The 21,699-nt window shown below is 43.1% G+C and overlaps 1 protein-coding gene and 1 non-coding gene across 2 annotated transcripts in view; one reads left to right on the top strand and one right to left on the bottom strand.

Moving 5' to 3' along the window:
* Positions 1-21,699, top strand: part of LOC135523470 (dystonin-like) — a 210,139-nt gene that overhangs the window by 141,265 nt on the left and 47,175 nt on the right. Inside the window, exons 45-60 of the mRNA XM_064950162.1 lie at positions 4,190-4,423; positions 4,648-4,944; positions 5,266-5,814; positions 6,297-6,473; positions 7,359-7,482; positions 7,933-8,141; positions 8,549-8,866; positions 9,471-9,637; positions 9,828-9,984; positions 11,108-11,234; positions 11,837-11,887; positions 12,395-12,630; positions 12,900-13,029; positions 13,465-13,664; positions 13,900-14,401; positions 14,617-16,085. Of these exons, the coding sequence (XP_064806234.1) occupies positions 4,190-4,423; positions 4,648-4,944; positions 5,266-5,814; positions 6,297-6,473; positions 7,359-7,482; positions 7,933-8,141; positions 8,549-8,866; positions 9,471-9,637; positions 9,828-9,984; positions 11,108-11,234; positions 11,837-11,887; positions 12,395-12,630; positions 12,900-13,029; positions 13,465-13,664; positions 13,900-14,401; positions 14,617-16,085 (4,947 nt within the window). The remainder of the gene's footprint in view (positions 1-4,189; positions 4,424-4,647; positions 4,945-5,265; positions 5,815-6,296; positions 6,474-7,358; positions 7,483-7,932; positions 8,142-8,548; positions 8,867-9,470; positions 9,638-9,827; positions 9,985-11,107; positions 11,235-11,836; positions 11,888-12,394; positions 12,631-12,899; positions 13,030-13,464; positions 13,665-13,899; positions 14,402-14,616; positions 16,086-21,699) is intronic.
* Positions 16,895-16,970, bottom strand: trnav-uac (transfer RNA valine (anticodon UAC)). Its single transcript has one exon. It is a non-coding gene; the product is annotated as a tRNA-Val (tRNA).

Below are 21,699 nucleotides of genomic sequence, written 5' to 3'. Positions count from 1 at the left end.
ATATTCTCTCAACCAGCTACATGAGATAGTCATCTGTAATGTATTTTAATTAACAGGTGTGCCTTGTTAAAAGTTCATTTGTGGAATTTCTTTCCTTCTTAATTATTTTGAGCCAATCAGTTCTGTTGTGACTAGGTTGGGGTGGTATACAGAAGATAGCCCTATTTGGTAAAAGACCAAGTCTAAACTATGGCAAGAACAGCTCAAATAATCAAAGAGAAATGACAGTCCATCATTACTTTAAGACATGAAGGTCAGTCAATCAGTCAAATTTCAAGAACTTTGAAAGTTTCTTTAAGTTCAGTCGCAAAAACCAGCAAGCGCTATTATGAAACTGGCTCTCACGCTAGCTGGTTCTCCTCTGCTGTAGAGGATTAGTTCATTAGAGTTACCAACCTCAGAAATTGCAGCCCAAATAAATGCTTCACAGAAGACACATCTCAACGTCAACTGTTCAGAGGAGACAGCGTGAATCCGGCCTTCATGGTCGAATTGCTGCAAAGAAACCACTACAAAAGGACACCAATAAAAAGTAGAGACTTGCTTGGGCCAAGAAAGACCGCTGTAAATCTGTCCTTTGGTCTGATGAGTCCAAATGTGAGATTTTTGGTTCCAACCAACATCTTTGTGAGACGTGGTGTAGGTAAACGGATGATCTCCACATGTGTGGTTCCCACCGTGAAGCAAGGAGGAGGAGATGTGATGGTGTGGGGGTGCTTTGCTGGTGACACTGTCTGTGATTTTTTTAGAATTCAAGGCGCACGAAACCAGCATGGCTACCACAGAATTCTGCAGCGATACACCATCCCATCTGGTTTGCGCTTAGTGGGACTATCATTTGTTTATTTTTTAAATTTAAAGTTTTATTAAGTTTTCTTGTTTTTCAAATCAACCAACACAACACATTCCACATTTACAGATGTGACAGGCTTAAAAAATAAATAATAATAATAATAAATAATAGTTATTTTATATATATATATATATATACACACACATACATACATACATGTACATACACATACACACAAATAACAATTAAAAATTAAACATTGCAGCAGCACTATCAAGGTTCTTATTAGCTATTTCTAGACTTCGCTGAGACAACGAGCAAATAATTCATTTTTAGATTTTACAGCACCTTAGACAATGTATCTCCCCATTCACTCTGTCCAATTTGAAATATAGTTGACTAGTGGAGACCAGAGTCTATCAAACTTGGGCTGTCTCTTGTGGAGGTCATAAGTGAGCTTTTCAAGAGGGAGAAAGTTAACAATCTGGTCAATCCACATTTTAAATGTAGGAGAGGTATTAGAGGCCCACAATAGAAGAATACATTTCTTAGCAAAGATTATCATAAAAACAAAGTCCTGCTGGGCATTAAGAAGATAGATACACGGGGTCATATCAAACTGTACATCTAGTATTTTCTGTGCAGCAGTATGTATAGAATCTGGCAATCTCTCTACAGCTCCAAAATACATGCATATAGGTTCCACTTTCAGAGGTACATCTTTTACAGTTAGGAGACATGTCTGTTTTCATTCTATGGAGTCTCAAAGGAGTGTAATAAAATGTGTACAAAAATGTGTAATTAGATTCTTTCATTTTTACATTAGTAGAGGAGCAGTATACCCTGTCGCAAACCTCCGCCCATAACTCATCACTGATAGTCAGACCAAGGTCCTTTTCCCACATTATTTTCAAAGGAGTAAAGGAGGAGCCTCCTTTCTCAGAAAGGAGTCTATAGATGTAAGATATTTTGCCATTAAGAGATTGTGCTGTGACAAGAAGGGTTTCAACTTCATTCAACTGAGTTCTAAACCTCCTCTTGGAAGTAAATGAGGAAATTACATGTCTAATTTGAAGATATAAAATAAAATAAAAATGGGATCTTTGCACATTGAATTCACTCCAGAGCTCTTGAAAGGATTTCAGTGTAGTGGTTTTCTGATGAAATAGGTCTGAAAAGGTCCTGATTCCTAGAGTATGCCAAAGATTAAAGTTGGCATCCCTCAGGGCTTTTGGCAAGTCTGGGCTGCCTACTATAGGCGAGTGAGAACATATTTGGGAGGAAATGCCCAGGTATTTCTTACAGTCCCTCCACGCTAGTAGGGTGCTGTAAATCACAAAGGTTTCCCCACTTCACTAAAGTTATTAATGAATATAATTGAGCTTAGGGGCAATGAACCACAGGATTATCGTTTGTTTTTTAAAAGGACCATGACCCAACACACCTCCAGGCTGTGTAAGGGCTATTTGACCAAGAAGGAGAGTGATGAAGTGATGCATCAGATGACCTGGCCTCCACAATCACCCAACCTCAACCAATTGAGATGGTTTGGGATGAGTTGGACCGCAGAGTAAAGGAAAAGCTGGCAAAAAGTGTTCAGCATATGTAGGAACTCCTTCAAGACTGGAAAAGTATTTCAGGTGAAGCTGGTTGAGATAATGCCAAGAGTGTGCAAAGCATTGACAAGACAGCCTACAGGGAGGAGATAAGGGCCCTCGGAGTGTGATTTCAGGAAAATAACCTCTCATTCAACATCAACAAAACAAAGGAGAGGATTGTGGACTTCAGGAAACAGCAGAGGGAGCACCCCCCATCCACATCAATGGGACAGAGGAGAAGGTGGAAAGTTTAAGTTCCTCGGTGCACACATCACGGACAAACTGAAATGGTCCAGCCACGCAGACAGCATAGTGAAGGAGCTGCAGCGCCTCTTCATCCTCAGGAGGCTGAAGAAATTTGGATTGTCACCTAAAACACTCAGAAACTTTTACAGATGCACAATCGAGAGCATCCTGTCGGTCGATATCACTGCCTGGTACAGCAACTGCACCCCCCTCAACCGCAAGGCTCTCCAGAGGGTAGTGCGGTCTGCACAATGCATCACCAGGGGCAAACTACCTTCCCTCCAGGACACCTACAGCACCCAATGTCACAGGAAGGCCAGAAAGATCATCAAGCACAATAACCACCCAAGTCTGTTCACCCCACTATCATCCAGAAGGCAAGGTCAGTACAGGTGCATCAAAGCAGGGACCGAGAGACTGAAAAACAGCTTCTATCTCAAGGCCATCAGACTGTTAAACAGCCATCACTAACATAGAGAGGCTGCTGCCAACATACAGACTCAAATCTCTGGCACTTAAATAAATGGACTTAATAAATGTATCACTAGTCACTTTAAATAACGCCACTTTAATAATGTTTACATATTATATTACTCATCTCATATGTATATACTGTATTCTATACCATCTACTGCATCTTGCCTATACCGCAAGGCCATCGCTCATCCATATATTTATATGTACATATTCTTATTCATCCCTTTACATTTGTGTGTATAAGGTAGTTGTTGTGAATTTGTTAGATGACTTGTTAGATATTACTGCATTGTTGGAACTAGAACCACAAGCCTTTCGCTACACTCGTATTAACATCTGATACCATGTGTATGTGACCTATAACATTTGATTTGATTCGAGCTGTCATCAAGGCAAAGGTGGGCTACTTTGAAGAATCTATCATCTAAAATACATTTTGATTTGTTGAACTCTTTTTTTGGTTGCTGCATGATTCCATGTGTTATTTCATAGTTTTCAATCTAGAAAATAGTACAAATAAATAAAAATCATTGAATGAGTAGGTGTGTCCAACTGTTTGACTGGTACTGTACATTTTACAGACATAGTATATTTTACAATAGTTCTCTTTTGTTTGTTTTTAGTCCCAACATTCAGCTCCACTCAACCCTTCACATCTATCGCTGAAGACCATCCACTTTTGATATCTATTTGCCATATATTTTTCAATTGTGCTGTAATGTTTCACAAAATGTTTCACAACACTATCAGCCCGAGCTTGCCGTTATGAAAATGGAATTCAACATTGCCAATCATTTCAAAAGCAGCTCAAACATAGAACATGTACGAATGAACTATAGCCATTGAATTCTACAGTGAAAATATAGCGTGTGTTATAGGGAAATAATGCACGTTCTAGAATGCCCTTCAAGCCAATCAGAAACAAGTATTCAACAATACCATGGTATAAACAGTTATGCACATTGTTTTACAAATGTATCGCTATTATACTGAATCTTGTTTGATGGGTTCACTAATTTATAAATGAATATTTATTTTATTATGTTTTCTGCATCTGTGTTTGTTAAATGTCCAGGCCTTGCAGAAAGACATCTTGACCAATGGCAGTGCCTTGAATGAGGTCATCAGTAGCTCCAAGAAGTTCCTGGATGAGAATCGGTCTAAGCTGACCCCAGATCAGATCATTGCCATCGAGAGCAAGCTGGAAGACGCCAAGAGCAAGGTCAAACTTATCAACCAACGGGCCGAGGAGTCAAGGAAAGACCTGGAGAAGTCTGTGACCACTGCTATCAAACAGGAGACTGAGAAGGTTGGAAAACATATTGTATTTTGCATAATTCAACATTATCCATATGTCTGGATCTGAATCGTGACAATTCAACTTTCTATTGTAGGTAGTTTACAGTAAAAGATGGATCCGCTTAAAGACATGATGATTGCCTACTTAAAATATCTATGTCAAAATGTATAGATCTCATCTATTTAAACATATAACTTAAAGATACTTTAACTCACTATATTCTACCTGTTTAGGAGGCTGCGGTTGAGCAGCTTGAGGAGAGCAAGAACAAGATTGAGGGTCTGCTGGACTGGATCAACAACATGGGGAATGAGAAAGTGATGGGGGGCAAACAGACAGACCATATGGGCATACAGAACGGGAACATGCCGTTGCATTCGGAGACCTCGGCCAAGAACATTCTGGGTGAGGATGATGACCCCAATGGAAACAATGGAAACGCTTTCCAGAATACAGACAACGACACTGAGGGACAGGCCACAGGGAAGACCCCAGAATTGGACCTGGAAAAGCAATATGACAGAGTCAAGGTAAGTTAACCTATTCTCTCTGGTGGTGCTTGATTAGTGGCTTGTTGTCACTTAAATTTAATGGATACACATGACACAGGTTCATTTTTCTAATAGCTGCATTGACCTTCTCTTTCATCTTTTCTAGTCACATTATCACACAAAATACTTTTGTACTGAAATGCGATTTTTCCACTTTATTTTACATTTGATATTCATATTTTGTCTTGTGTGTTAAATTTCAGTGTTGATGTTTATCATGTGATCATTTTCTGTATTATGTTCTGTAACTTTGACAATAAAGCTTTTTGAATTTGAATGGACTCTCTCTCGCCTTTCCAGGCTCGTCACCAGGAGATCTTATCCCAGCAACAGGAGCTGATCATGGCCACCCAGTCAGCCCAGGCTCTGCTGGACCACCAGGCCCATGCCTTGTCGCCCACGGATAAGGACAAGCTCCAGAGGGACATCCAGGAGCTGAAAGGACGGTACGACTCTTCCCTTACCCAGGCAGAACAGCAGATGAAGCAGATGGTCCAGGTTCAGGAGGAGCTGAAGAAGTTCCAGGGAGACTGTGAGGAGTTTGAGGGCTGGCTGCAGCAGGCCGAGGGGGAGGTGGAGGAGCTGGGAGCCCCTGCTGGAGCTCTCAACGACCTCACAGAGAAGCTCCAGAGACAGAAGAGCTTCTCTGAGGATGTCATCTCCCACAAGGGAGACCTGCGGTTCATCACCATCTCAGGACAGAAGGTGTTGGACGTGGCGAAGGCCTGCGGACGCATGGACCCTGGTGGGAAAGATGCCCAGCTGGAGGTGGATACCACTGCAACCTGTGCTGCTGTGAAGGAGAAGCTGGACTCAGCTGCTGGTCGCTTCAAAGCCCTACACTCTCAGGTAAACTCTTTACCAGTACTAGTAAGACTGTTTTAGCCCTCTGAGCTAAAGCCTAGTTAATGATCACATGCACGTTGTTCACTGAACCACCTTGGTAGCACCAGGAGGCCTACCTATTTAAATCAGGAGGGTGAGATCAAACACTGAATGAAACACGTCTCAGGCCGATTGAATGGATTTTTTTTAAGGAATGTAATAACCTACTCACACCACATGGGGGAAGCATTTCTCTTTGAACAAAATGAAAACAAGGGAGCTATTGTTCTGTTTAACAAGACTGGTTCACTCTCATATTGAGAAGTAAAGGTTGATTTTGTGTAACCCTGCATCTAATAAATAATTCAGGTTATATGCTCTTTCATTATACACTAAATTGTTGTCCTGCTTTTTTAGATGCTGATAAGAGAGTAGGCGGTCAATGCTCCATGCATTCAAAGTTAGTAACTACCATAGCAATCAACATATCAACTCATTTATTTCAGTGCAATGATCTTGGCAACAATCTCAGAGACGTGGTGGACAAGTACAAGAAGTATGAGGACTCGGCTGCTGGTCTTCTGAAGTGGCTCAACAACTCAGAAGAGGACGCCAGAAGGCAGCAGTCTGAGGCCATCGCTGCCGACCCTCAAACCCTACAGAAGCAGCTGGAGGACACCAAGGCATGACGAAACTCTAAAAATACTCACCAAATCAGTATGACCTTTATCAACACACATCACACACAGTCTAACAGACTCAGAGGTGGAGGGCAAGTGGAGGAATAGCTGTTTACACAACAGTTTACTCACTGATGGCTCTGAGAACTGAATGGGTTCAGAGGTCATTACACCACTTCAGACTCCCCTCTCCATATACAGTGTTTCCACTCACTTTAAAACAACACTGCTATTTATAGGTCCACATTCAAACCTCCCAGCAGTCCAAAGACACAAATAGCTTAGCCATGGGTACATTTGCTTGCGTATGCCTTTGAGGAGGGGTGGAGGGTGAGGGGGTTCACGATTGGAGTTGGACTGGACAGAGGCGTAGAGAATGCCTATTATCCTGAAATAGATGATGTACCTACACTCTGATTGAGTCCAGCTCAGCTAGCTTGCAAATGAAAGTATGTCATGTAGTGAGAGAGGGAGTCTTGTTTCATTACATCTCTCTAGGGAGTTGCATTGCAGTGACTCAGAGATATAGAGAGATTGGAGACGCCTGAAACTCAAGAATGTAGAAGTGTCTCTTGTGGTTTTGGTAACAAAATCATGTCAGAACAATGCTATGTTTCCCTCGGAGTGTGAAGCAGTGCAGCAAACTGTATGTACAGTTGCAGTAGTATAGTTCCAGTATTTGAGTGCTTGAATGACACAATTCATTTTTAGATGCTTATATATAATAGTTAGCTTTAAATCTGTATAATTACAGCATGTTTTGTAATGATATAGTATAGCTGGAGTTAAATTATATATCTATATGGAGCAGTATGGCTTGTCTGTAACACATGTTGACTGTCATGTTGACTGTCATCGATCCTCTGTGTCTACGTTTGTCATGGTCAGGGTCTGCAGGGTCAGACTACTGGTCGTCAGACTGCTGTGGAGACACTCCGCAAAACAGCTGACTCTCTGGTCACCGCCCAGGGGGACTTGTTGACCAATCAGGACCATATCCATGAAACAGTAGGTAAGTGATCAGACTAAGTATGGATTCTCATCCAATGATATTTCGAGAAATGTTTATAATGAAATACTTGACAATATAGTGAATATTTACAATGAAATACTTGATAATATAGTGCCATAGCCAATGTGTGGTTACTGTCATTGGCACTGTGAAATAGCAATTCAGAAATGTTGGAGTGAAATAGTAGTATTGGAATGTTAAGTCTGTTTACCTTATTCCTAATCATATTGCTATTGGCCGACTCTCAAGTATTCTTTGTATGTGCTGTATATTTATGATACAGTAATCTCTTCCATGTGAATGACCTTAGCTGGAAGGTCTTACAGAGAGAACAGTGAAACCCCTGACTTGAGTTGCTCATAATTCAAGAATTGTTATTCCAAAGTGGTATGAACTTTTACCAGTGCCAAGCGTTGACCCAAAACCATTGCCTTTTGACTCTGCTCTTAGATGATATTGTGGAGAGGTATGACAACCTGTCTAAGTCAGTGAGTGATCGTAATGAGAAGCTTCAGATCACCCTGACCCGCTCCCTGAGTGTCCAGGATGGCCTGGATGAGATGATGAGCTGGATGGAGGGAGTAGAGGAGAGTGTGAAGGAGAAAGGACAAGTCCCTCTGGACTCAGCAGTCATTGGAGATGTGCTCAGCAAAGAGGCAGTATGTACTGTAAACATTCACTTTGCAGAACTGTTTTCTGCCAGTCAAATAGACAGAACATCATTATCACCATAGCTTCACCTTAATGTGACTGGGCATTTTTGCTCAACAGTTGATTCTGGATTTGTATCTACCACAGGCGGCTGTTTGCACCTTAATTGGGGAGGAATGGCTCATAGTAACGGTTGGAATGAATGGAATGGTATCGACACATCAAACACATGGTTTCCTTGTGTTCGATACCATTCCAATCACTTCATACAAGTCATTATGCACTATCCTCCCCTCAACAGCCTCCTGTGGTCTTTACATTGTCTTCTACAGATGATGAAACCTTAACTATAAAAAACTTTTACAGCATTAGAATGGCTGTAAAATGTAATTCATCCATTGTGTTTCTCTTCCAGGTTCTGGAGCAGGATATTTCCAGTCGCCAGAGCAGCATCTCTGCCATGAAGGCCAAGGTTAAGACGTTTGTGGAGACAGCTGACCCCGCTGCAGCGGCTCTGCTGCAGTCCAAAATGGACGCCCTGTCTCAGCGCTTCTCTGACGCCTGTGACAAGCACAAACACAAGCAGGGCCAGCTGGAGCAGCTGAAGGACAAGGTGGAGGAGTTTGAGAAGACAACGGAGAAGGTGCAGCAGTTTGTGCTCAAGCGCTCTCAGGCCCTCTCTGAAACCGACGGACCAGGGAAAAACGTCAACGAGCTCTCGCAGCTCATGCAGGTAGCTAGTCATCATATATGTTTCATCCGTTGAACATGTTTTCAGCAGAACATATTTTCTAAAAGGATATATGTTCATTTAAAGCGGCAATCAGCAGTTGAAATAATTATCAAAGTGGACTACAAGACCCAGTTTCGGTAAAAAACTGAGGGATGGGGCTGGAGAAATGCAACCACTCTATTTGATTTGATTGAACCTTTATTTTACTAGGCAAGTTAAATAAAGGCTAAGTAAAAGTAGTGATGCCTCTAGCACTCAGATGCACCTCTGTACCACACGGGAGCCCATAGACAGGGCCATGGATGCAAAAAATACCCATCCATGATATCACAATGATAGTTTTAACCATGTTTGGAGGATATATAGTGTTTGTTTACATTTACATTGTTTACAGTATAACAAGCTGATATTTTGAGTTCTGATGTGGTACGACAGTTGAATTAAGTTCATGAGGCATTTCTAAGTTATATTCTTCAAGAATCACTTGGTACATATCATTAAGTCCAAAAATGGATGTAACAACTGCAGATTGCCCCTTTAATGGCACATGTTCAACCACGCACTGCTCAGTAATGATCTTCTAACTATTTGAATGTTTCTGTAGGATACTAACACTGAGTTGGCCGAACATGCCAAGGATGTGGAAATGCTGCAGATGCTGTCAAAGGAGCTGGCCAATATGGGTCCAGAGGGAAGCAAGGCCCAGATTCAGAGCAAGATGGACAAACTCTCCGACACCTTCAATGCCTTCAAAAACACTGTGAAAGAGAAGTAAGTGAAGATGACGGTTGCAGAGCAAAATGCTGGTCCTCATGTGTAGGTTACTGTGGGGATACTTCTCATTTGATAAAGGACACACATGATTGTTTTCTCTCGCCTGTTGATAGTCTTGTTTTGGCATGTTTGATATGTCTCTTTAATGTGATGTGACTGTGGTTGTCTTCTCCCTTCCCTGACACAGAGAGGAGGAGGTGTCTTCCTGCCAGGACCAGCTGGGAGACTTCAGGGCTGCAGCCGGAGCTCTCAGGACGTGGCTGGAGGAGACGACAGAGAAAGTCCCTGTGGTTCAGCCAACCAGCAGTGAGCAGAGTCTAGGAAAGGACCTGCAGAGAGTCAATGTAAGTCAGCAGACAGACTAGTCTTGTATTAGCTAGGCTCCCTCACTTACACATGGTATGTTCTACCCAATGATGTACACAAACCCTGGATTGCTGAAGCCATGTATTGGCCATTGAGATGCTTTGAAGCCACCCTATTGGGACTCCCCATTAGGAGCAGGAATTCTAAAATGTCAATTAAATGTTTCAAGGACAAAATTCATTGTATTTAAACATTGTTTTGTTGTAGTAACATTAGTAATCTCAAAATATTACTCTAAGGAAAATGGTTTCATATAATCTTTTATTTATTTTGATGTTTATCTCACATAATATAATTTAAAAGTATGCATTAAGGTGTCTGTAATAGAATAAAATACATTAATAAATGCATTTCTATAGCTTCCTTAATATCTTCTACAATGTGGTAGAGTGCCAACATGGAGACACGCAGCGTCCCCTGTCAGTCATCTAGTGTATATATAAATCGTTGGTTCTACCCTGGTTCTTAGTGCAAAGAAGGACAACTGCATAGCTAAGTTACAAAGGACCAGGTGAATGTGCAACTTGTTCTTCAAATGGCCTTGATAGAAAAGTTTAAATAACTTATGTTCTCATGTCTCAAATCACAGGCTTGGCACTAAATGTGTTTTGTAACGGAGTCAGAGAAGTGCGGAGCGATATATTACTATTTTGTCCTCCCTAACTTCACAGTAGTTTCCATGCCAAAGTAATACAATGTTGATGTGAAGTGTTTTACATAGGAGTCATCAGGGAAAAACGTCCAATCTGATTTGAACTGTTAGTGTGTCACTGAAAAAAACTATTAGAGGCAAGAAGAGAGTGTCAAACAATAACAAAATAGGTCAAACATGAAAGATTAAAACACAAATCCCCCGATGCTTAATAACACATTGGCATATTGAATCATTTGTGTCACGAGAAAAAGCACAGATTTAAAATGAAATGCATTTTAGTCTCGATGATGCAACGCTCCAAATATCCTTTGTTTGGCCCTGCCTCTCACAATAAACACTCAAGACATACTCATTCAGTGTTCTCTCAATGCAGGTATGAAAATTGCAGCCCTATTCTGGATGGCGTTGTGTAAACTATGTTATTGGTTTGATTGATCTCTTCTCAGGCTCTAATGGAGGAATGGACAACCAAAGGCTCTGCTGTCCAAGATATAAATAGCAAAGGATCTGCACTATGTAGCCTCATCAGTGTTCTCACATCTCCAGCCAAGACCAAGATGTCGCATAAGTCAGGTACTCTCAAAATGTTTGACTCCCTCGGAGCAGTTTGGGTAGTGTTCAATAATGAGAAAACAATGAAACTGAGAGATTGTTGATTGCAACACATTTTTTGCTACACTGTACAGATGTAGGATCTTAATTTGATCACCCTGTTCCGAGAGAACTTTCCTGCAATGCTGTATTTTAGGTTTAAAAGGGCTTCACCCACTTTGAAGTTTCAGACTTGATTTTGCCTTACAAAAAGATGTATCAGCCCCTACAAAAATGTTCATTAATTATAATCCACATAGTAATTCACATTTTCTGCAGAATTGTTTCCCTCTGTAGCAAACTGGCTTCTTCTTTGGGGTTTTAGGCTAGGTTTCTATATAAGCACTTTGTGACATCTGCTGATGTAAAAAGGACTTGAGAAATACATTTGATTTGATGAGTGGCTTAAATTAAGATCCTACATCTGTACACTACAACACATGATCCTGATATAAATGTAACCACACTGATCATACAGTACAATGATCTTTTCCATGTATTAAACACCCCAATAGAGTTTAGTTTTCTTTTGACATTTGTACTTAACAAATAAGATATTTTGTTTTTTATTGTTTTACAACCAGCTGTTACTAACAGTGATGGCCCTGGAAACCATGCCTACCTAACTAATAAAGGTAATTTTTCTCTACCAGTATATTGTGTTAGGAATGTATAAAAACAGTGTTCCAGACCTGTACATTATCATAACAACATATCAACTCATAATCACAAAGGTACATTTAATGGCTTGTTAGGTTGAAATTATCTGTTTGAGGTCTTGGCTTGATATTAAGGACGTTTAGAAATCCTCCACAGAGCTGGGAAGGATACTGTACTTATCGTTGGTTCTCCCTACTGGAAATGTCACGTTTTTAATGTTCTTTTTGCATTTCAGTGTTTTAAGAACACAAGTTCAATACGTTTTCTATATACCTCCAATAATATAAAAAGTCATTTCAAACCATCTGTATTTAGATCACACTGCAAAACAATATAACACAATACATTCACCAACACATTTTTGATGTGTATACATTTCCAGTAGGGTTGTAACTACTTACAGCAATGCCTTGTCCAAGTTATTGTTGTTATGAAAGGCAACCTGTTTAGTGTCTAACACTCTAACCTCTAACCACACACAGAGCTGATGGTGGTACAGCAAAACATGTCGTATATCAACGAGGGCCACAAGAGTCTGGGAGAAGTGCTGAAGGGCCGGGCTACAGAGCTGTCTGTCCTGGTGCAGGAGGTGACAGAGGCCCAGAAGGAGACAGACACCATGATAACATGGCTGCAGGATATGAAGAAGACAGCAGCATCCTGGAACTCTGCGTCCACAGAGAAAGACACCATGAAAACACAACTGGAGCAACAGAAGGTAGATTCAGCCAAGGCCTGGTCTGCATAGAAACTTTCTACAGTGTACTACTTGTTGTCATTACGTTTTATTGCAGTAGAGATTTAATCCATCCATCCAGCGGTATCATATAAAATACCACATTTTATTCATGGTATGCAAAATGCTCTGTGGGAAGCGAATGTTTCAGGCAGGCGCCTCTTGTCTCTAGTCTGCATCTCAGAGTGCCTGAGCCAATAGGTCAAATATATGATGGTTTTAGTCAAGCGATATATCTCTCTTTTTCTCAGGCCTTTGAGGAAGACATGAAACAAAAGCACGAGCAGCTCCAGAAGCTGAGAGAGAAGCTTCTCCATCTGATTGAGAAACACCCAGACTCTCCTGAAGCAGCAAAATGGAAGCAGATGCTGTCACAGATAGGTATGCAGCAGAGGAGGCTGGTGGGGGGAGCTATAGGAGGATGGGCTCATTGTAATGGCGGCTGGAATGGAATTATGGAAGGGAGTTAAACATGTGGGTTCCATATGTTTGATGTGTTTGATATTGTTCCATTTATTCCTTTCCAGCCATTACATTGAGCCTGTCCTCCTATAGCTCCTCCTACCAGCCTCCTCTGGTATGCAGTATGCACCATCCCATCTATCTGTTTCCATATGGTTAATATCTACTGCATCAATGCAGAGCGCTTTGCCTAGTGTCAGTCCAGTCCACACATCCGCTCCCCCTTGTCAGTATACCTGGCCTCCCCCTCACCTACAGACTTGGCACACTCCTACAGCTAAACCCTAATCTGTAGGGGCTGTGCAAAGTTCAAGTTGCAGGGGTGTTTTGTGCTGAGCGATGTTTGTTCTTCAGATACTGCCTGGGCGGATGTGAGCGGGTCGGTGGAGGACAGGAAGCAGCGTCTGGAGGAGTCCAACAGGAACCTGGACATGTTCCAGACCACTGAGCCGCAGCTCCGCCAGTGGCTCTCAGAGAAGGATATGATGCTCAGTGTCCTGGGGCCACTCTCCATGGACCCCAACATGCTCAACACACAGAAGCAGCAAGTCCAGGTACTTCACTATGGGGCATATTAGTTACCTTTGAAATTATAACCACCACGCACAGTTTAATGTCAATGTCCCTTACTTCAGACGTAAGCTAATTGTTAAAGATTTTTTGTCTGCTGGCCAAATGTTAAGGTGTGCCAGAATGAATCAAAATCTATTAAGACCATTTTGCACATTATGTTCAGTATTAAACACCAGCCTTGCTCTTTATTCATTTCATGTTGACTTTCCCCTCTAGATCCTCCTGAACGAGTTTGACAGCCGTAAGCCACAGTTTGACCAGCTTCACGAGGCTGCTGCTGCTATCCTGAGCACATCAGGCAAGCAAGACCCCTCCTCTGGTGGGAAGGTGGTGAAGGATCAACTGGCCGCCGTCACCCAGAAATGGCAGGGCCTGACTGGGCAGCTGGGCCAGAGAGCCGGCCTCATCGACCAGGCCGTGGGGAAGTCAAGCCAGTTCCAGGATCTGCTGATGAGCCTGAGCCAAAGCGCCGCCTCACTGGAGACCCGGCTCAACAGCCAGCAGGCCCTTAGCAGTCAGCCTGACGTGGTGAAGAAGCAGCTGGAGGAGGCTAACACCATCTCTGGCCAGCTGAGGGAGGAGAGGAAGAGGCTAAAAGAGGCTGAGACCCTCTGCTCTGAGCTTTCTGCCCTGGTCACGGAGGACTACCTGAAAGCAGGCCTAGACAGGCAGCTGGAGGGGGTCAACAAGCCTTTCAAACAGTTGGAGGACAAAGCAGGTTGGGCTTTGATTTCATTTGCCTGAATTTTATTATATGATATGTTCTTTCTCTTTAATGAGAAGCTTTAGGCTATAAAGCTGTGGTTTAATGTCTGAAAATTTGACTGCCATTGAAGGAATTTCATGATGTGGGAGGCATTGCCATTCTGAATTATAAATGTATGCTTTGTTCCTCTGCCTCTAAATCACATTCATGTACATGCTCTTCTTTAGGGAAGCGGATCCAGCAACTGAACTCCGCATTCGCAAGCTCCCAGCAGTTCCACCAGGCCTCCAAAGACTTCCAGGGGTGGATGAACGGGAAGCTCCAGGAGCAGTCTAAACCCCAGGCTATCTCGGCCCAGGTGGAGACCCTTCGGCAGAGCCTGAAAGAACAGAGTGCCCTGCAGAAGGCCCTCAGTGAACACGAGGAACCATACAGCACCATTGTCAGGGAGGGAGAGACCCTCCTCCAGAACACTGACGGGGCAGAGAAGGTGGCGATGCAGGGCCAGCTGGCTACACTGCGCTCCAACTGGGACGATGTGAAGAAGAGCTCGGCTGAGTGCCAGGATAAGCTCCAGGGGGCGCTGCAGAGGGCCCAGAAGTATCATGAGCACGCTGAGAAGCTCCAGTCCTGGGTCCAGGAGTGTGAAGTCAGGGAGGGCAGCGTCAGGCTCAGCGTGGACCCAGCGGAGGTGGAGAGCTCCATCTCCCAGCTGAAGGCCATCCAGAAGGATGTGGACAAACACAGAGGCCTGGTGGAGCAGCTGAACACTGCAGCTGACAGCCTCCTGGAGGTGGCCAACGCAGACACGGAGGCCGTCAGGGAGGAGAAGGCGGCCATCGGGCAGAGCGTGGACCGGGTCACGGAGGGGGTCCAGAACAAGAGAGAGTCTCTGGAGAAGATCTCACAGAGGCTGAAAGAGTTCAACGACACCCACAATGAGGCCAAGGGCCAGCTGGCAGGGGCTAAGAAGCAGCTAGATGCCCACACATCACTGGGGGTCCAGGCCTACAGCAACAAGAACCTGACCAACATGAAGGCCCAGCAGAAGAGCCTGGATGGAGTCAACACCCAGGTTGAGCACCTGAAGAGCCTTGCCCAGGGCCTGGTGGCTGATGTCCCCGAGGCAGATGGGGTGACCGACCTCCTACTGCAGGCCGACAGCCTGGAGAAAGAGCACGGCTCCCTCAGCAAGGATGTAGGGGAGACCTGCTCCACCTTGGAGGGCAAGCTGCAGGGCATCGGGCAGTTCCAGACCAACATCCGCGAGATGTTCACCCGTTTCGCAGACCTAGATGACGAGCTTGACAGCATGGCTTCTGTGGGCCGTGACCTGATCACCCTTAAGGAGCAGCAGAGTGGTATCAAGGGCTTTGTGGAGAAACTGCAGGAGCTGATGGCCGACACGGCTCGGGGAGGGGACAGCTGTAAGAAGATGCTGGAGACTGAGGCTTCCCCAGACCTGCTGGGGCTGAAGAGAGACCTGGATGGTCTGAGTAAGCAGTGTGGCAAGCTGATGGACAGAGCTAAAGGGAGAGGGGAAGAGGTGGGGAGCAGACTCACCCGTCTGGACGAGCTTTACTCCAAGCTACAGCAGTTCACCAACAAACTGGATGGGGCTGAGCTGAAGGAGGAAGGTCAAGGGTCAGTTGGCATGGAGACTGATGTCATCAACCAACAGCTGGAAGCTTTCAAGGTAAGATGCCAAGTAAATGTAATTCCTAGGCATTTACTGTATTATCAGTCTTGGTTGCCAACACATGGTGAATCCTCTTGGTTTTTAATGATGGAAAAGAATGTCCATGAATTTTCATTTCATGTCTCACACATTGGATACATTATAGTATCATGTTATTACATCACATGCTATACTATTGTACTCTAGCGGGATCACTTTCACCAGCCCCACCACTCAACTGGATGACATAAACCTGCCAGAGAGATATCATCCTTACATACAGCACTGCCCTAAAATAACCATTAATAACACATATCATTACGTAGTGTCTGACAGCCTCTTGTAACACTTGGAGTAAAATAGGTACCACATTAAATCCAAGTACTTTAAAAGCAGGTAAACAGTAATGACACAACACATCAATAAACAAAGTGCATTAGAAAACCATTACACCATTTGACCATTTCAAGGCTCGCAGAAAATGTGGATCTAGCATTCGTCTGTCGATCGTTTCAGCACGCTGTGTTTTAGGGACCACCCACTGTAGACATGTGACTGATGACATGTTTCACTCTATTCAACATGTAACATTGGTGCACACTTCCTAAGTACTCTTGGCCATCAAACGCTCTTGGTGTATCTGAACCCTCCCATACAGTGGTCACCCTATGCTTCTGTTGTTCTCTCTGGAAATAAATCCCTGTGACTTTCTTCATGCAGTAAATTATTTTGGGGATGTTGCGTTAACCCATCTTACATTTGAGTCAGTAAGCAGATGCTCTTATCCAGAGCGACTTACAATAGTGAGATTTCAGATTTGTTTATACTGGTCCCGCGTGGGAATCGAACCAACAACCCTGGCATTGTAAGTGCCATGCTCTACCAACTGAGCCACACGGGACCAGTGGTATTGGAAGTTAAACAGCAGGGGCTCTCTAGGTTTCTGTTGGGCCTGGTGGCCTTGTGCGTGACCCTCCGTCTGTGGATCCCTCAGTATGTCGCTGAGCATCTGGTCCAGACAAAAGAGCTCTGACTGGCCCAGCAGCCATTGTGGTGGGTGGGTGACAGGCGACCCAGGGGCCAGCTTGGGACCAGTGGGATGTTGTATGTTGCAGTGGCTCAGGGTAACTGACTCCTAATCCCCCCTCCCTTTCCTTCTCCTCCCCTTTAAGAATACTTCCCTGAACTTTCCCCTTGTTGAATTTAACACTACACAGGGCTTTACGTTTCTGTGTCTACTTCCCTGAACTTTCCCCTTGTTGAATTTCTGGTTGTGGAACATCTTGAGGTGCCATTTCGCTACACTTGCATTAACATCTGCTAACCATGTGTATGTGACCAATCGAATTTGATTTGACTTGATTACCGTATATCATACCACTGCTGTTAACATCAACAATATCCAGTAGGGTTGTCTTGGTTCTACGGAGATGGAAAGGGAGCCAGAACAGTAGCCAGAAACTATATTCATGCAGTGGAAACTTCATTCCCGTACACACACAGACCTCCACAGACTCCTTCTCCAACGAACACATGAACCGCTACGAGGAGATTGTACTCATTCAACACTGTTTTTCTTTTTGTATTTACAGTTTTTCTCTCCTCAGTCAAGTTTCTCTTCAATTTACACCATGTAGCTTGGATGTATAAAAACAATCATTTACAGTAGGCTCTGTATATAATTAAACAACAATTATTTTATAAAACACTTTATTTTAACACGAGAGATGAGAGGGAATGTAAATAAAACACCAACCATCATTGTGTCATAATATTATATTTTGTTGAAATATCAGTGATGAGTAAAACAGGGATACTCATTTACCAAGACTTATAGCTGGAAAGAAAGTGCTCTAAAAGCCTGTAAATGCCGTGAGAGTTGGAGGGGGATTAACCTATATTCAGACTGGGACAATTTGAATGGTTGTTCATGGGCTGAACGTGTCATAACAAAACATTGTATTACATGCTTCATAGTACAGCATTACACACAGCTAAGGAATTCATTTAATGTTGTACATTCACAAACATCAGCCTTTACATAAATAAATGTCATATCAAATTATAGGTCTAGTAGACCTGTAATTTAATGGTCTGAATGGTAGCTGGAATTTAAATAATGTATATTTGTGCTAGTTAAGAGGGTTTGACTGGTAACCATGAACCATTCCATAATATGAAATACTACCAGCTGTTGCTGAGCAACGTGTTCCATGCTGGTTGTTCTCACCCTCTCACCCTTTCATTGTCCGCTCTCTGTCTCGTTGGGTAGGCTTGCACACAGACACGTCAGCTGCTAGTGGAAAATCAACGCTGTACTCATTCATGCCACGAGCTCGTCTCTCTGAGAAAAAAGATCCCTGAGAATAAGGAATCACAAAAGACCCCTAGTTAATTCCATTACAGCACAAGGTATTTCTTAAAACCGGTTTGAAGCTCGGAAACCTGTGGACACAGACTAGACCGAGACCGGAACAGAATTTGATGTCTGCCATGTGAATAGAGGTTTCATGTAGTCTATAATAATCCTGCTCTGTGTCTTTGTAGATCTGGTACTTGGTGTATTGTGGGGTTTCATTGACAGCTGTTGTGAATGACATAAACATAAAAAGGTAGCAATACTGTCAGTGAACTGATTTTAGGTCAGGGCTCCCGAGTCCATGGTTTCACTCTTATGGTTGTTCAGGAGATCTGGAAGGTTTGCTGGGGACGATTGGTGTATGTAGGCCTTCATGATAGTTAGTGTGAGCTCAGCTCAGCTGACAAAACCTGCTGGGGGTTGGGGAGATGGGAGACGTGTGAGGGCCTCTTTTTACTGCTTCTACTCAGACATAACATCAGTGTCTCCTGTGAACCTAAAAGGAATGTCAACCTCCTGAATCATAGCTATTCCTCTCACTGAAGGTGATGAGGGGAAAGGCCCGTTGGGGAAAGGCCCGTTGGGAGACCTCATCCTGTAGCCGAGCTTACTCACTTACCCCAGCCATGATACACTCTCTCCAAGGTGGAACGTGAAATGTCCCAGAAGGATCTGAGTTGATTAGCTACACATTGTTTTTCTGGGACGGCAGGGCACTTTTTATGGTGACACATTACATTTTTCCGTTGTGTGTTTCGATTGTGATTCACCTAAGACATTGGAGAGATTCATTTATTTCTGTGTTTTTTAGTTACTCTTATACACAAACAAAATAAGCTTTTGAATTTGTCTCATTAAATGATTTGTCTAGTCCTTGATAATGGTTTTCGTTTCATTCACACCCGTTGGTGTGACTGATGAGCAGCTCCGTTGAAAGAGATACAGTGCCTTGCGAAAGTATTCGGCCCCCTTGAACTTTGCGACCTTTTGCCACATTTCAGGCTTCAAACATAAAGATATAAAACTGTATTTTTTGTGAAGAATCAACAACAAGTGGGACACAATCATGAAGTGGAATGACATTTATTGGATATTTCAAACTTTTTTAACAAATCACAAACTGAAAAATTGGGCGTGCAAAATTATTCAGCCCCTTTACTTTCAGTGCAGCAAACTCTCTCCAGAAGTTCAGTGAGGATCTCTGAATGATCCAATGTTGACCTAAATGACTAATGATGATAAATACAATCTACCTGTGTGTAATCAAGTCTCCGTATAAATGCACCTGCACTGTGATAGTCTCAGAGGTCCGTTAAAAGCGCAGAGAGCATCATGAAGAACAAGGAACACACCAGGCAGGTCCGAGATACTGTTGTGAAGAAGTTTAAAGCCGGATTTGGATACAAAAAGACTTCCCAAGCTTTAAACATCCCAAGGAGCACTGTGCAAGCGATAATATTGAAATGGAAGGAGTATCAGACCACTGCAAATCTACCAAGACCTGGCCGTCCCTCTAAACTTTCAGCTCATACAAGGAGAAGACTGATCAGAGATGCAGCCAAGAGGCCCATGATCACTCTGGATGAACTGCAGAGATCTACAGCTGAGGCGGGAGACTCTGTCCATAGGACAACAATCAGTCGTATATTGCACAAATCTGGCCTTTATGGAAGAGTGGCAAGAAGAAAGCCATTTCTTAAAGATATCCATAAAAAGTGTTGTTTAAAGTTTGCCACAAGCCACCTGGGAGACACACCAAACATGTGGAAGAAGGTGCTCTGGTCAGATGAAACCAAAATTGAACTTTTTGGCAACAATGCAAAACATTATGTTTGGCGTAAAAGCTACACAGCTCATCACCCTGAACACACCATACCCACTGTCAAACATGGTGGTGGCAGCATCATGGTTTGGGCCTGCTTTTCTTCAGGAAGATGGTTAAAATTGATGGGAAGATGGATGGAGCCAAATACAGGACCATTCTGGAAGAAAACCTAATGGAGTCTGCAAAAGACCTGAGACTGGGACGGAGATTTGTCTTCCAACAAGACAATGATCCAAAACATAAAGCAAAATCTGGTTCAAAAATAAACATATCCAGGTGTTAGAATGGCCAAGTCAAAGTCCAGACCTGAATCCAATCGAGAATCTGTGGAAAGTACTGAAAACTGCTGTTCACAAATGCTCTCCATCCAACCTCACCGAGCTCGAGCTGTTTTGCAAGGAGGAATGGGAAAAAAATTCAGTCTCTCGATGTGCAAAACTGATAGAGACATACCCCAAGCGACTTACAGCTGTAATCGCAGCAAAAGGTGGCGCTACAAAGTATTAACTTAAAGGGGCTGAATAATTTTGCACGCCCAATTTTTCAGTTTTTGATTTGTTAAAAAAGTTTGAAATATCCAATAAATGTCGTTCCACTTCATGATTGTGTCCCACTTGTTGTTGATTCTTCACAAAAAAATACAGTTTTATATCTTTATGTTTGATGTCTGAAATGTGGCAAAAGGTCGCAAAGTTCAAGGGGGCCGAATACTTTCGCAAGGCACTGTATTTCATGTCTCAAAAAAATGTGGCCCTTCTGCAACCTTTGGTCTGGGTAGCCTGTCCTTGTGAATATAGTAAGAGTTCTGTGTAAGTGCTCTCTACATGTTTCGAGGGATATATGCAAGTCATTTGGATTGGTTGATGTCTATCCTATGTCGGTTGGAATGGGCATTTTTTGTAGAGAGAAGTCGCTGTCATAGTATACATTTTTAAAATCTTATTATGACCCATTTGTCCTAAATCTCATTCTTAGATCAATATCCCAGTTTACTAAAATCCCATTGGATATGACAAACCAGTGAGTGTGGGTATGGAGAACTGAAACAGCGTTGGTCCCTGGAAAGAGGAAGGGCAAAGAGAGGAACACTCTCTTAATTCAATGTCTTGATTATGTCAAAAGTATGTGGGATTCAGCTGCTGAATATCCTTTCTTTAAACCCCACAGATCTCTTTAACCGCTTATTAATCTTCAGCAGCCTTCCGTTCCCCCGTTCTTTCTCCTCTCAACCACGGAGAGGGCTGGTGGTGGAAGGAGTGAGGACGGTTCAACGCCTCTCTGTCTGTTATCAGCCTTCTGTGCGGCACACAGTGCAATAAACACAAAATGAATTCCTCTCATTATCTCTCTCTCTCTCATTCCCCCTTTCTTCTCTCACCCGAACCGGGTCACTCGTCATAAAAAAGCCAGACCATGACATGGGCTTGGCAGAGCTGTGGGTGTTAAAT

Source organism: Oncorhynchus masou, chromosome 31 (assembly GCF_036934945.1).
Source record: "Oncorhynchus masou masou isolate Uvic2021 chromosome 31, UVic_Omas_1.1, whole genome shotgun sequence".
Classification (NCBI taxonomy): domain Eukaryota; kingdom Metazoa; phylum Chordata; class Actinopteri; order Salmoniformes; family Salmonidae; genus Oncorhynchus; species Oncorhynchus masou.
Note: the sequence above shows the minus strand (reverse complement) of the source record. Positions and strands in the feature narration are given on the sequence as shown.